Source organism: Ranitomeya imitator, chromosome 1 (genome assembly GCF_032444005.1).
Source record: "Ranitomeya imitator isolate aRanImi1 chromosome 1, aRanImi1.pri, whole genome shotgun sequence".
NCBI classification, from domain to species: domain Eukaryota; kingdom Metazoa; phylum Chordata; class Amphibia; order Anura; family Dendrobatidae; genus Ranitomeya; species Ranitomeya imitator.
In genome coordinates this window covers 407,029,976-407,044,644 of record NC_091282.1, presented here as the reverse complement: position 1 = coordinate 407,044,644, position 14,669 = coordinate 407,029,976, and the positions used below count along the sequence as shown (strand labels likewise).

At 45.4% G+C, this 14,669-nt stretch overlaps 1 protein-coding gene across 1 annotated transcript in view; it reads right to left on the bottom strand.

The window, feature by feature from the left end:
• Window positions 1–14,250, bottom strand: part of UBQLN1 (ubiquilin 1) — a 40,984-nt gene extending 26,734 nt beyond the window's left edge. The window contains exon 1 of the mRNA XM_069762746.1: window positions 13,764–14,250. Within this exon, the coding sequence (XP_069618847.1) occupies window positions 13,764–13,892 (129 nt within the window). The 5' untranslated portion in view covers window positions 13,893–14,250. The remainder of the gene's footprint in view (window positions 1–13,763) is intronic.
• Between the last annotated feature and the right edge of the window lie 419 nt (window positions 14,251–14,669).

Sequence of the window (14,669 nt, the reverse complement as noted above, 5' to 3'; positions counted from 1 at the left end):
AAACTAATTTCATACATGTGTATAACACATAACAAAAGTAAGAATAATAATATAACTTTCATTACAAATTAGTTGATGGAAAAAAGTAAATGCACCCCAAATAAAAAATGACCACATCTGGTATATGGTATGACTTCCAGGATATCGTCCTGAACAATTTGACGGCATACTGAAATACCTATCTTTGTTGTTCCTCGCATTTAAAAAGGGGAATGGTGCATAAAGCGAAACATGGTGGTGGCATTGTCATCATCTGGGGCTGCATGACTGCTGCTGGTGTCAGGGAGTTACATTTCAATGATGGTATCTAGAAGTCACAGATGTACTGCTCTGTAATGAAAGAGATGCGACCATCACTCTGTGCCCTTGGTAGATGTGGACTTTTCCAACATGACCATGATCCCAAACACACAAGACCATGGTTGGATTTCTGAAGAACAGGGTCAAAATGTTTCAGTGGCCAAGTATGTCTCCTAATTAGTGATGAGCGAGTATGCTCGTTGCTCGGGTGGTCTCCGAGTAATTGTAAGTGCTCGGTGATTTAGTTTTCCTCTGCGCAGCTGAATGATTTACAGTTGCTAGAGAGCTTGAATACATGTAGGGGTTCACTAGCAACCAGGCAACCCCCACATGTACTCAGGCCGGCTAGCAGCTGTAAATCATGCAGCTGCTTCAACAAAAACTAAGTCTCCGAGCAGCTACAAATACTCGGAGACCACCCGAGCATGCTTGGAAAAACCCGAGCAACGAGTATACTCGCTCATCACTACTCCTAATCTGAAGTCAATCGAAACACCTTTGGGAAATTCTGAAGCGACAAGTTAAGCATCACTCTCCATCCAGCATCCAGGCTCTAAAAGAGGTGGACAACCTGATGAAATGATAGCGAAACATTTGTTGGAGTGGTGTGAGGGGGCTGTGCTGTGCCATCTCTTATGGGAGATTTACTTTTGGCACTCTGCAATAACTGTTGATACTGCATCTAATGAATTTATTCTTTGGGCCCTAGACATTTACATTTTCTTCATTATTATTTTGTCTCCAGTTACAGTGGGGACGGAAAGTATTCAGACCCCTTTAAATTTTTCACTGTTTAATTGCAACTATTTGGTAAATTCAAAAAAGTTAATTTTTTTCACATTAATGTACACTCTGCACCCCATCTTGACTGAAAAAAAAAAAAAAAACGTAGAAATTTTTGCAAATTTAATAAAAAAGAAAAACTGAGATATCACATGGTCGTAAGTATTCAGACCCTTGCTCAGACACTAAAGGTACCTTCACACTGAACAACGATATCGCTAGCGATCCGTGACGTTGCAGCGTCCTGGATAGCGATATTGTTGTGTTTGACAGGCAGCAGCGATCTGGATCCTGCTGTGACATCGTTGGTCGGAGCAAAGTCCAGAACTTTATTTCGTCGCTGGATCTCCCGCAGACATCGCTGAATCGGCGTGTGTGACGCCGATTCAGCGATGTCTTCACTGGTAACAAGGGTAAACATCGGGTTACCGCGCTTAGTAACCCGATGTTTACCCTGGTTACCATTGTAAATGTAAAAAAAAAAAAAAAACACTACATACTTTTGATGTAGTATGGTATTTCCCTTTTTTTGGGGGGGGGGGGTCTTTATGTTATGTTTTCACCTCAAGTATTTTGATTTATTTTTTGCATGTTTTATATGTGCGATGTAATATGGACTGTTTGTACGCACCTGTCGCATCCCTTAGGCCTTTTTGGGTTTTAGGATTTGTGGGGTACGATGGTGTCTTTATTATTTTTATTCTCTGACACGATGTCTTATGGGCGGGGTTTTGGTGGCGTCCACTGTGCGCATGTCCTTTGTGGTCCGAATTCCGGGACATCGCAGGGGGCGCCCGTTAGTGATGTTTGCGTTCCACTAGCGTCGTTACGACGCTTCGATGGAACGCGGCGTCATGGAGTGCGCCGCTGCTCTGTAATTCCTGGCGCACTGACGTCGGACATGTGCCATGACGAGTGGCAACTTATCTGATGGGCGGGGATTTGGTGGGTTCCACAGTGCGCATGTCTAGTGTGGTCCGAATTCCGGGACATCGCTGGGGGCGCCCAGTAGTGACGTTTGCGCTCCACTGGAGTAGTTACGGCGCTTGGGTGGAACGCGGTGTCATGGAGTGCGCCGCAGCGTTGTATTTCCTGGCACACTGACGTCGGACATACGCCGTGATGAATGGCACCTGATGGGGTTTACTGACCGCTTAAATACCGGGTTGACACACAATAGAGCACTGCCTCCTGACGCCGCCGACGCGAAACGCGCGTTGGGGCTCCGGTGGAAACTCCTGGTGGTCCGGCAAATGGGTAAGATCTTGACAGGGATTGTGGGCATTGAGTGCGCTGTATCGGATGGTAACCCCTGATTTGGGTCATATTATTTAGCGCAGTATGCTGACTTTCTCCAAGTAACTTCTTGCTTACCCATTTTTGTGATATGCACTAGTGGCACTTTATTTGATAATAAGGACATTTCCAGGGGCTTCTTCCCGGGTGTTTTTTGTTGTTCCAGTCTTTCCCTCATGATCACTATGTAGTACTGGTTTTGTTATGTGACGTGTTTTGTATATATTTGATGTAATAAAATTTGAAGATAATTTTATATGCAAAAATCTTGGACGTATACTATTTTTCCTCCTGGTTTCTATGTCTGTTTCTTGGAGTGTCCGTAGTATTGGCTAGTTATGCAATCTCTGGCTCTTACAGTGTGAACACATGGCTACATACATGTGTGTGAGATTGCATATGTTTTGGTCCCCTGTGGGCTGTATCTATTAGTACATATACTAGTGGGTCAGCCATCGCACAGACAGTCCCAAGAGTAGAAACTGCAAATCAGGACAGTATTGTACAGTAGTGGCCAAAAACGTTTCCGACTGACAACTTCTGGTTTTCACACAGTTCAGTGATTTAGATCTTGTAGTCAGATGTTTCTATGGTTACTGGAGTCTAATTATAAGCATATAAAATTAGTGTATAAAACCACACTCCAAACTTGATACATAATGGATCCTGGTTGTCCTTTTTAGGGGGAAGCTCACCCTGTACCCTGAATCCCTCCGACCTACATGCAGTGACCATTGCCTAAATGTCTGATGAAGGGTTTTAGACCCAAAAATTTACGCAATACCGTACTTACTGTAGTGTAATCAGTCGATGTAAAATGCTCAGAATAAATCCTACTTGAAGCAGTTTTGTGATATGTCAATTAAAACTATGGGTCTAAGGGGTATCGTTTCTCCTTAATTAAATTAGTTCTCATGCTTCGCACTGACGAGGGCCAAAAGCCCGAAACACCGTGTCTGCGAATTGAGATACTAATTTGACTTTTATCCTAAGTCATATTGCACGACTCGTTAAAGAGTTGATTGTGACTTGTAGGATCGCTACTTCCAACAGGTGACACTTTAGAGTTAAGTCCTCTTTTTCTCAGAAGAGGCAATTTGCAAATTAAAACTATCACCTTATTCTGCGCCTGTGCTGTATTCCATAAATGGTTACAGTGAAATAAAGTTGTATCCAAAATGGCCAACTTCAAAACAGCCACCATGGTCACCACCCATCTCGAAAAGTTTTCCCCCTCCCATGTACTAATGTGCCACAAACAGTAAGTTGATATCACCAACCATTCCCATTTTATTTAGGTGTATTCATATAAATGGCCAATCCTGTACATAACATGGGATATGCAGACTCTGCTCTTTATATACAGTGGGGGAAATAAGTATTTGATCCCTTGCTGATTTTGTAAGTTTGCCCACTAACAAAGACATGAACAGTCTGTAATTTTAAGGGTAGGTTAATTTTAACATTGAGAGATAGAATATAAAAAATAAAATCCAGAAAAATCACATTGGATAAATTATATTAATTTGCATTTTGCAGTGAGAAATAAGTATTTGATCCTCTACCAACCATTAAGTGTTCTGGCTCCTACAGACCAGTTCTAGCACCTAATCAACTCGTTACCTGCATTAACCCCTTTACCCCCAAGGGTGGTTTGCACGTTAATGACCGGGCCAATTTTTACAATTCTGACCACTGTCCATTTATGAGGTTATAACTCTGGAACGCTTCAACGGATCCCAGTGATTCTGACATTGTTTTCTCGTGACATATTGTACTTCATGGTAGAGGTAAAATTTCTTTGATATTACCTGCGTTTAGTTGTGAAAAAAATGGAAATTTGGCGAACATTTTGCAATTTTCCAACTTTGAATTTTTATGCAATTAAATCACAGAGATATGTCACACAAAATACTTAATAAGTAACATTTCTCACATGTCTACTTTACATCAGCACAATTTTGGAACCCAATTTTTTTTTTGTTAGGGAGTTATAAGTTTTAAAAGTTGACCAGTAATTTCTCATTTTTACAACACCATTTTTTTTCTTTAGGGACCACATCTCATTTGAAGTCATTTTGAGGGGTCTATATGATAGAAAATACCCAAGTGTGACACCATTCTAAAAACTGCACCCCTCAAGGTGCTCAAAACCACATTCAAGAAGTTTATTAACCCTTCAGGTGCTTCACAGGAATTTTTGGAATGTTTAAATAAAAAATGAACATTTAACTTTTTTCTTTTTTTTTTTCCACAAAAAAATTTACTTCAGCTCCAATTTGTTTTATTTTACCAAGGGTAACAGTAGAAAATGGACCCCAAAAGTTGTTGTACAATTTGTCCCGAGTACGCTGATACCCCATATGTGGGGTAAACCACTGTTTGGGCGCATGAGAGAGCTCGGAAGGGAAGGAGCGCCATTTGACTTTTCAATGCAAAATTGACTGGAATGGAGATGGGACGCCATGTTACGTTTGGAGAGCCAAACCCCCCACATGTGACACCATTTTGGAAAGTAGACCCCCTAAGGAACTTATCTAGATGCGTGGTGAGCACTTTGACCCATTAAGTGATTCACAGAAGTTTATAATGCAGAGCCGTAAAAATAAAAAATCATATTTTTTCACAAAAATGATCTTTTCGCCCCCAATTTGCTATTTTCCCAAGGGTAAGAGAAGAAATTGGACCTCAAAAGCTGTTGTACAATTTGTCCTGAGTACGCTGATGCCCCATATGTGGGGGTAAACCACTGTTTGGGCGCATGGCAGAGCTCGGAAGGGAAGGAGCGCCATTTGACTTTTCAATGCAAAATTAACTGGAATTGAGATGGGACGCCATGTTGCGTTTAGAGAGCCACTGATGTGCCTAAACATTGAAACCCCCCAAAAGTGACACCATTTTGGAAAGTAGACCCCCTAAGGAACTCATCTAGGTGTGTTGTGAGAGCTTTGAACCCCCAAGTGTTTCACTACAGTTTATAACGCAGAGCCGTAAAAATAAAAATTATTTTTTAGCCCCCAGTTTTGCATTTTCCCAAGGGTAAGAGGAGAAATAGGACCCCAAAAGTTGTTGTCCAATTTGTCCTGAGTACGCAGATACCCCATATGTGGGGGGGGGGGAACTACCGTTTGGGCGCATGGCAGAGCTCGGAAGTGAAGAAGCGCCATTTGGAATGCAGACTTAGATGGAATGGTCTGCAGGCGCCACATTGCGTTTGCAGAGCCCCTAATGTACCTAAACAGTAGAAACCCCCCACAAGTGACCCCATATTGGAAACTAGACCCCCCCCAAGGAACTTATCTAGATGTGTTGTGAGAACTTTGAACCCCCAAGTGTTTCACTACAGTTTATAACGCAGAACCGTGAAAAAAAAAAAATCTTTTTTTTTTTTTTTCACAAAAATTAATTTTTTAGCCCCCAGTTTTGTATTTTCCCATGGGTAACAGGAGAAATTGGACCCCAAAAGTTGTTGTCCAATGTGTCCGGAGTACGCCGATACCCCATATGTTGGGGTAAACCCCTGTTTGGGCGCACGGGAGAGCTCGGAAGGGAAGGAGCACTGTTTTACTTTTTCAACGCAGAATTCGCTGGAATTGAGATCGGATGCCATGTCGCGTTTGGAGAGCCCCTGATGTGCCTAAACAGTGGAAACCCCCAATTATAACTGAAACCCTAATCTAAACACACCCCTAACCCTAATCTCAACTGTAACCCTAACCACACCCCTAACCCTGACACACCCCTAACCCCAACCGTAAATGTAATCCAAACCCTAACCCTAACTTTAGCCCCAAACCTAACTGTAGCCTTAACCCTAGCCCCAACCCTAACCGGAAAATGGAAATAAATTTTTTAAATTTTTTTATTTTTCCCTAACTAAGGGGGTGATGAAGGGGGGATTGATTTACTATTATAGCAGGTTTTTTTAGCTGATTTTTATGATTGGCAGCCGTCATACACTGAAAGACGCTTTTTATTGCAAAAAATAATTTTTGCGTTACCACATTTTGAGAGCTATAATTTTTCCATATTTTGCTCCACAGAGTCATGTGAGGTCTTGTTTTTTTGCGGGACGAGTTGACGCTTTTATTGGTAACATTTTCGGGCACGTGACATTTTTTGATCGCTTTTTATTCCGATTTTTGTGAGGCAGAATGACCAAAAAACAGCTATTCATGAATTTCTTTTGGGGGAGACGTTTATACCGTTCCGCGTTTGGTAAAATTGATAAAGCAGTTTTATTCTTCAGGTCAGTACGATTACAGCGATACCTCATTTATATCATTTTTTTATGTTTTGGCGCTTTTTATACGATAAAAACTATTTTATAGAAAAAATAATAATTTTTGCATCGCTTTATTCGGAGGACTATAACTTTTTTTATTTTTTCGCTGATGATGCTGTATGGCGGCTCGTTTTTTGCGAGACAAGATGACGTTTTCAGCGGTACCATGGTTATTTATATCCACTTTTTGTTTGGCGGTATGATAAAGCGTTGTTTTTTGCCTCGTTTTTTTTTTTTTTTTTTACCGCGTTCACTGAAGGGGTTAACTAGCGGGACAGTTTTATAGGTGGGGTCGTTACGGATGCGGCGATACTAAATATGTGTACTTTTGTTTTGTTATTTAGATAACGAAATGTATTTATAGGAACAATATTTTTATTTTTTGGATTTTTTTTTTTTTTTTTTTATTAACACATGTGAATATTTTTTTTTTTACACTATAACATTGCCCCAAGGGGGGGGCATCATGTTATAGTGTAAGATCGCTGATCTGACACTTTGCTGTGCACTGTGTCAGATCAGCGATCTGACGTGCATTCTGCAAATTCAGCGCGCCGATATGGCATCAGTCGAACATCCCTTCGGCAGATATTAGCTACTCACAAATGGCACCCTTACAAAATCCAGCTGCTGCAGCATCTCAACGAGGATGACCCAGATCAGCGCGCTGAATTTGCAGAATGGGCAAAACAAAAATTGGAACAAGACCCTCAGTTTACACAGAACATTATGTTCAGTGATGAAGCAAACTTTTTTGGGTGGGCCATTCATATGGATGCACCTAAATAACATGGGAATGGTGACAGTATTCTTGCGTAGGGTGTTTTGCATTGAAATCTGCTGCAATGACCCGGGTACTGCATTCACCAGACATCAACACAATTTCTATCTGCTTCTCAGGTGTTAACCTCTGTGACATGTCAATGCCTGCAAACAAAGAGAAACTTGTAAATAACGCAGGAAAGAATAAAGTTACGTTAAAACCAAGCACACCGTTGTTTTTCTTGTGAAATTCTCAATAAGGTTGATGGGTCACATGACCCTCTTCCCATTGGAAAAAAATAAAGTTGGTTCCAAAATGGGCGACTTCAAAATGGCCACCATGGTCACCACCCATGTTGAAAAGTTTCTCCCTCCCATATACTAATGTGCCACAAACAGGAAGTTGATATCACCAACCATTCCCATTTCATTCAGGTGTATCCATATACATGGCCCACCCTGTATATACAGCAATCACTGCATCCTCTGTGATGTAAATAGCAGTCTCAATGTCTATTACATAAATGTACACAACACCATCTCAGTGTATCCTACATGATGTACACAAAGTTTTAGTGTTTCCTACTTTATATATACCTAAGTCTCAGTGTCTCCCACGTGATGTATGAAGAAGATGGTTGCTATCAGAAGCAAACATGTTTTTTTCTTTTATACAGTTGCAAAACTGTTCACTCATATCATTAGCTGCATGGGGACATCCTGAGGGACAGAGAGGGTGGTGGAGTCTTAAGGTACCGTCACATTTAGCGACGCTGCAGCGATCTAGACAACGATCCTGATCGCTGCAGCGTCGCTGTGTGGTCGCTGGAGAGCTGTCACACAGACAGCTCTCCAGCGACCAATGATGCCGAAGTCCCCTGGTAACCAGGGTAAACATCGGGTTACTAAGCGCAGGGCCGCGCTTAGTAACCTGATGTTTACCCTGGTTACCAGTGCGAATGTAAAAAAAACAAACACTACATACTTACATTCCGGTGTCTGTCCCCCGTCGCTGTGCTTTCCTGCACTGACTGTGAGCGCCGGCTGGCTGTAAAGCACAGCGGTGATGTCACCGCTGTAATCTGCTTTACGGCTGGCCGGCGCTGACAGTGCAGGGAAGCAGAACGCCGAGGGATGCGACAGACACCGGAATGTAAGTATGAAGTGTTTGGTTTTTTTTACATTTACACTGGTAACCAGGGTAAACATCGGGTTACTAAGCACGGCCCTGCGCTTAGTAACCCTATGTTTACCCTGGTTACCAGTGAAGACATCGCTGAATCGGCGTCACACACGCCGATTCAGTGATGTCTGCGGGAGATCCAGCGACGAAATAAAGTTCTGGACTTTCTGCTCCAACCAACAATGTCACAGCAGGATCCTGATCGCTGCTGCGTGTCAAACTCAACGATATCGCTAGCCAGGACGCTGCAACGTCACGGATCGCTAGCGATATCGTTGTGAAGTTGGTCAGTGTGAAGGTACCTTTAGAGCTGCCAGGAAAGATTTGATATGTGATTATGTCATCCTGTAGATTACAGGAAGTCAGAGACTCGCACCTTGCCTTTAAATTAGCACATGAACTGGTTGTCAGACTAGAGATCACATGACCCAATTTGCTATGATGAAGGGGGAATGTATAGAGATATAACGGAGGTGAGATTAAATAAAATACGAGACCATGGATGAGAAGTACCCATATGTGCAAAGGACAAATCGGGGAGAGCTTCTTTAAAGGGAACCTGTCACCCCCAAAGCCCACCAGCATCAGGGGCTTATCTACAGCAATCTGTAATGCTGTAGATAAGCCCCCGATGTATCCTGAAAGATGAGAAAAAGGTTAGATTATACTCTCCCAGGGGCGGTCCCGGTCCGATGGGCGTCGCGGTCCGGTCCGATAGGCGTCGCGGTCCGGGGCCTCCCATCTTCTTACGATGACGTCCTCTTCTTGTCTTCACGCTGCGGCTCCAGCGCAGGCGTACTTTGTCTGCCCTGTTGAGGGCAAAGCAAAGTACTGCAGTGTGCAGGCGCCGGGAAAGGTCAGAGAGGCCCGGCGCCTGCACACTGCAGTACTTTGCTCTGCCCTCAACAGGGCAGACAAAGTACGCCTGCGCTGGAGCCGCAGCATGAAGACCAGAAGAGGACGTCATCTGATGAAGATAGGAGGCCCCGGAGCGGACCGCGACGCCTATCGGACCGGACCGGGACCACCCCTGGGTGAGTATAATCTAACCTCTTTTTCTCATCTTTCAGGATACATCGGAGGCTTATCTACAGCATTACAGAATGCTGTAGATAAGCCCCTGATGCTGGTGGGCTTAGCTCACCTTCGATTTTGGGGGTGACAGGTTCCCTTTAAGGAATGCTTATTTTGTTAGTTAAATCATACTCTATTCTTGGCAAATGTTCGCTCTGCTCCACTGCCACAGGAGTGCTCCCAGTGATGTGATAATAGGTTGTGTGACTGCTTATCACCCTTATGTCAAGCAGACAGAACCGCACAGTACCCCATCTCATTCAGCCTTGAGTCCTGGGTTCTAATCCCACCTTGGACAACATCTGCAAAGAGTTTGTATGTTCTCTCCGTGTTTGCGTGGGTTTCCTCCGGGCACTCCGGTTTCCTCCCACATTCCAAAGACATACTGATAGGGAATTTAGATTGTGAGCCCCATCGGGGACAGTGATGATAATGTGTACAAACTGTAAAGTGCTGCGGAATATGTTAGCGCTATATAAAAAATAAAGATCATTCATTGGTAAACAAAGAACTGGGAAATGGAAGGTGTACATTATTTTATTTCTGAATTTTGCACCCATGAAGATCTGTCACTGGATTTAAGACATTGGAGAACAATTACATATTCTCCTAATTCGTGATCCCAGCTGCTGCTGTCCTGTGTTTAGAGTCCTATCCATAATGTCTTACGCCAAGCATTGTGTGCCATGCTGATGGCACAGGCCCTGACTGGAAGCCAATGTCGGAAATCACCAATCCTTTTCTGTTCCTTGTGTGAAAAAAAACTTTTAATAAACTGACAAAGTCTCTGGTGGAGACAGCTTTCAGGTGACTTACATAAATGACACTAATGTTAACACTCCTGCCTATCAGCTAGGTCACAGTTCAAAGATCACAAATCTGTTTACTTATAAACTGAGCAACTGGGATGACAATGTTAGAAACCTAGACGTGAACCTTGTAATAGAAGGCTCTCCTGAACAAGTCTTAAGGTACCTTCACACATAACGATATTGTTAACGATATCGTTGCTATTTGTGACGTAGCAACGATATCGTTAATTAAATCGTTATGTGTGACAGCGACCAACGATCAGGCCCCTGCTGGGAGATCGTTGGTCGCTGAATAAAGTCCAGAACTTTATTTCGTCGCTGGACTCCTGCTGACATCGCTGGATCGGCGTGTGTTACACCGATCCAGCGATGTCTTCACTGGTAACCAGGGTAAATATCGGGTAACTAAGCGCAGGGCCGCGCTTAGTAACCCGATGTTTACCCTGGTTACCATGCTAAAAGTTAAAAAAAACAAACACTAGATACTTACCTACCGCTGTCTGTCCTCCAGCGCTGTGCTCTGCACTCCTCCTGTACTGGCTGTGAGCCGGAAAGCAGAGCGGTGACGTCACCGCTCTGCTTTCCGGCTCACAGACAGTACAGGAGGAGAGCAGAGAAGCAGAGCGCAGCGCTGGAGGACAGACGGCTGTAGGTAAGTATCTAGTGTTTGTTTTTTTTTACTTTTAGCATGGTAACCAGGGTAAACATCGGGTTACTAAGCGCGGCCCTGCGCTTAGTTACCCGATGTTTAGCCTGGTTACCGGCATCGTTGGTCGCTGGAGAGCGGTCTGTGTGACAGCTCTCCAGCGACCAAACAGCGACGCTGCAGCGATCCGGATCGTTGTCGGTATCGCTGCAGCGTCGCTAAATGTGAAGGGGCCTTTAGGGTATGTGCACACGTTGCGGATTCTCTGCGGATCCACAGCGTTTTTTGCAGTGCAGAAACGCTGCAGATCCGCAATTGATTTACAGTACAATGTAAATCAATGAGAAAAAAAATGCTGTGCACACTTTGCGGAAAATCTGCTGCGGTTTAAAAGAAGTAGCATGTCACTTCTTTTTTGTGAATCTGCAGCGTTTTTGTACCCATTCCATTATAGAAAACCGCAGGGGTAAAAAACGCAGCAAATCCGCAAGAAAAACGCAGCAAAAATGCACAAAAAACGCTGCGGAACCGCAGAAAAAAACACAACAAATCCGCAGCTGCGTTTTCTGCCAGGAGAGGCAGAATCCGCACCAGAAATTCCTCAGCCTAATCCGCCACGTGTGCACATGGCCTAAATCCTAATTACGAGATCTCCTTTGCCATTGCTGTAGGATTGATGATGTGCATGTATACTTTTCATATACGGTACTTGATATGGATCTTATGTATGTGGTTCGGTGGCATACGCACCAGAGGGGTTTGCAGGGGGAGGGGGGGGGGGCCTCCTCTGTCTTAACATCTCCTTTTATTCATGTCATTATGTGGTATGTAATAAAATTATAACTTTTTATTAATTGTCGCTATTATACTCCTTTTTGTATGTAGGATTCGGGATGACAAATGTTGTCCAGCACATCTGACTACTTAATATGACAAGCACATTCAACCTGGATTTTGCAACATGTCTGATAAAGGGTTAAAAGAAAAGAATAAATATGAAGTATGAGCAATAAGAGCTCCAATCAGTGTAGATGTCAGATCCACCGTCACTGACCCAACCAACCAACACCAGGTCGGATCCACCGTCACTGACCCAACCAACCAACCAACACCAGGTCGGATCCACCGTCACTGACCCAACCAACCAACCAACACCAGGTCGGATCCACCGTCACTGACCCAACCAACCAACACCAGGTCGGATCCACCGTCACTGACCCAACCAACCAACCAACACCAGGTCGGATCCACCGTCACTGACCCAACCAACCAACACCAGGTCGGATCCACCGTCACTGACCCAACCAACCAACACCAGGTCGGATCCACCGTCACTGACCCAACCAACCAACACCAGGTCGGATCCACCGTCACTGACCCAACCAACCAACACCAGGTCGGATCCACCGTCACTGACCCAACCAACCAACACCAGGTCGGATCCACCGTCACTGACCCAACCAACCAACACCAGGTCGGATCCACCGTCACTGACCCAACCAACCAACACCAGGTCGGATCCACCGTCACTGACCCAACCAACCAACACCAGGTCGGATCAACCGTCACTGACCCAACCAACCAACACCAGGTCGGATCCACCGTCACAGACCCAACCAACCAACACCAGGTCGGATCCACCGTCACTGACCCAACCAACCAACACCAGGTCGGATCAACCGTCACTGACCCAACCAACCAACACCAGGTCGGATCCACCGTCACAGACCCAACCAACCAACACCAGGTCAAATCCACCGTCACTGACCCAACCAACCAACACCAGGTCGGATCCACCGTCACTGACCCAACCAACCAACACCAGGTCGGATCAACCGTCACTGACCCAACCAACCAACACCAGGTCGGATCCACCGTCACAGACCCAACCAACCAACACCAGGTCAAATCCACCGTCACTGACCCAACCAACCAACACCAGGTCGGATCCACCGTCACTGATCCAACCAACCAACACCAGGTCGGATCCACCGTCACTGACCCAACCAACCAACACCAGGTCGGATCCACCGTCACAGACCCAACCAACACCAGGTCAAATCCACCGTCACTGACCCAACCAACCAACACCAGGTCGGATCCACCGTCACTGACCCAACCAACCAACACCAGGTCTGATCCACCGTCACTGACCCAACCAACACCAGGTCGGATCCACCGTCACTGACCCAACCAACCAACACCAGGTCAGATCCACCGTCACTGATCTAACCAACCAATAACAGATCGGATCCACCATCACTGATCCAACCAACCAATAACAGATCGGATCCACCATCACTGATCCAACCAACCAACAACAGATCGGATCCACCATCACTGATCTAACCAACCAATAACAGATCGGATCCACCATCACTGATCCAACCAACCAATAACAGATCGGATCCACCATCACTGATCCAACCAACCAACAACAGATCGGATCCACCATCACTGATCTAACCAACCAATAACAGATCGGATCCACCATCACTGATCCAACCAACCAACAACAGATCGGATCCACCATCACTGATCTAACCAACCAATAACAGATCGGATCCACCATCACTGATCTAACCAGTGCAGACATCAGATCCACCATCACTGATCGCTTACCTCTCGGACACTGCTGGTCTCGGGGACAGCGAACTCTTCCTTCTCCTTTGGGGTCTTTACGGTCACTTTAATGATCCGGGGGGAATCGGGGGAGTCAGAGGAGGTGGAAGAAGTCGGGGGGTCCGACATGGCGTCAGTAGGACTGTAGAGCGGGGATGTATTAGAGCCGCACACACACAGCGCTATGTATGAGGCGGGAGATGGAGCCGGGGGTCCGGGGCTCAGCAGCTGTACATGTGTGAGGATCCTCACCGGCTCTCGGGCGGTGCTGGCGAAACTCAGGCCGCACTAGAGCGCTTCCTCATACCACAGCGTCACTGCGACGTCACCTCCGGGAACTCTGGGAGCCGGCGAGCAGCTGGCCGGTCTGCACCGTGATACGGCCTCTCAGCACACCCTCCGACCGGGGAGCGGTAAACCGCGGCAGTCCTGACGACGCACTAACGTTACGCTGCCATATTCTCCGGGTAAAAAGCTGACCGCTCTCGGGCGCGCATTGATGACGTAAGCACTGCCTTAGAAACTGCTAGAACACAACGGCTGAGCGCCAGCAGCACTCGAGGGTTCTCTGCTTACGCCGATCACTGTCTGGTGTGTCGCCGCGGCCATTTTGTTGGTTGGAAAAAAAAAGTATACCGTATGGAAGAAGTTCTCTAGCTTTCTGTTATTATTATTTAGTAACAGCTGCAGTATAATGACTGCCCTCTAGTTATGGGGAGGGGGCACTGCCGTGCTGAGAGCTGGAACCTAAGGGTACACTTATGTGGGGATAGGCTTGTGCCAGACACTGCTGGGATTCATCCTCCTAATGTCGCATGTCAGTATTTAGTGGTGACCACTGCAGCCAATCACTGAGCTCAGGGACTACGCCGATGGTAGAAGCTGCTGAGCGTAATGATTGTCTGC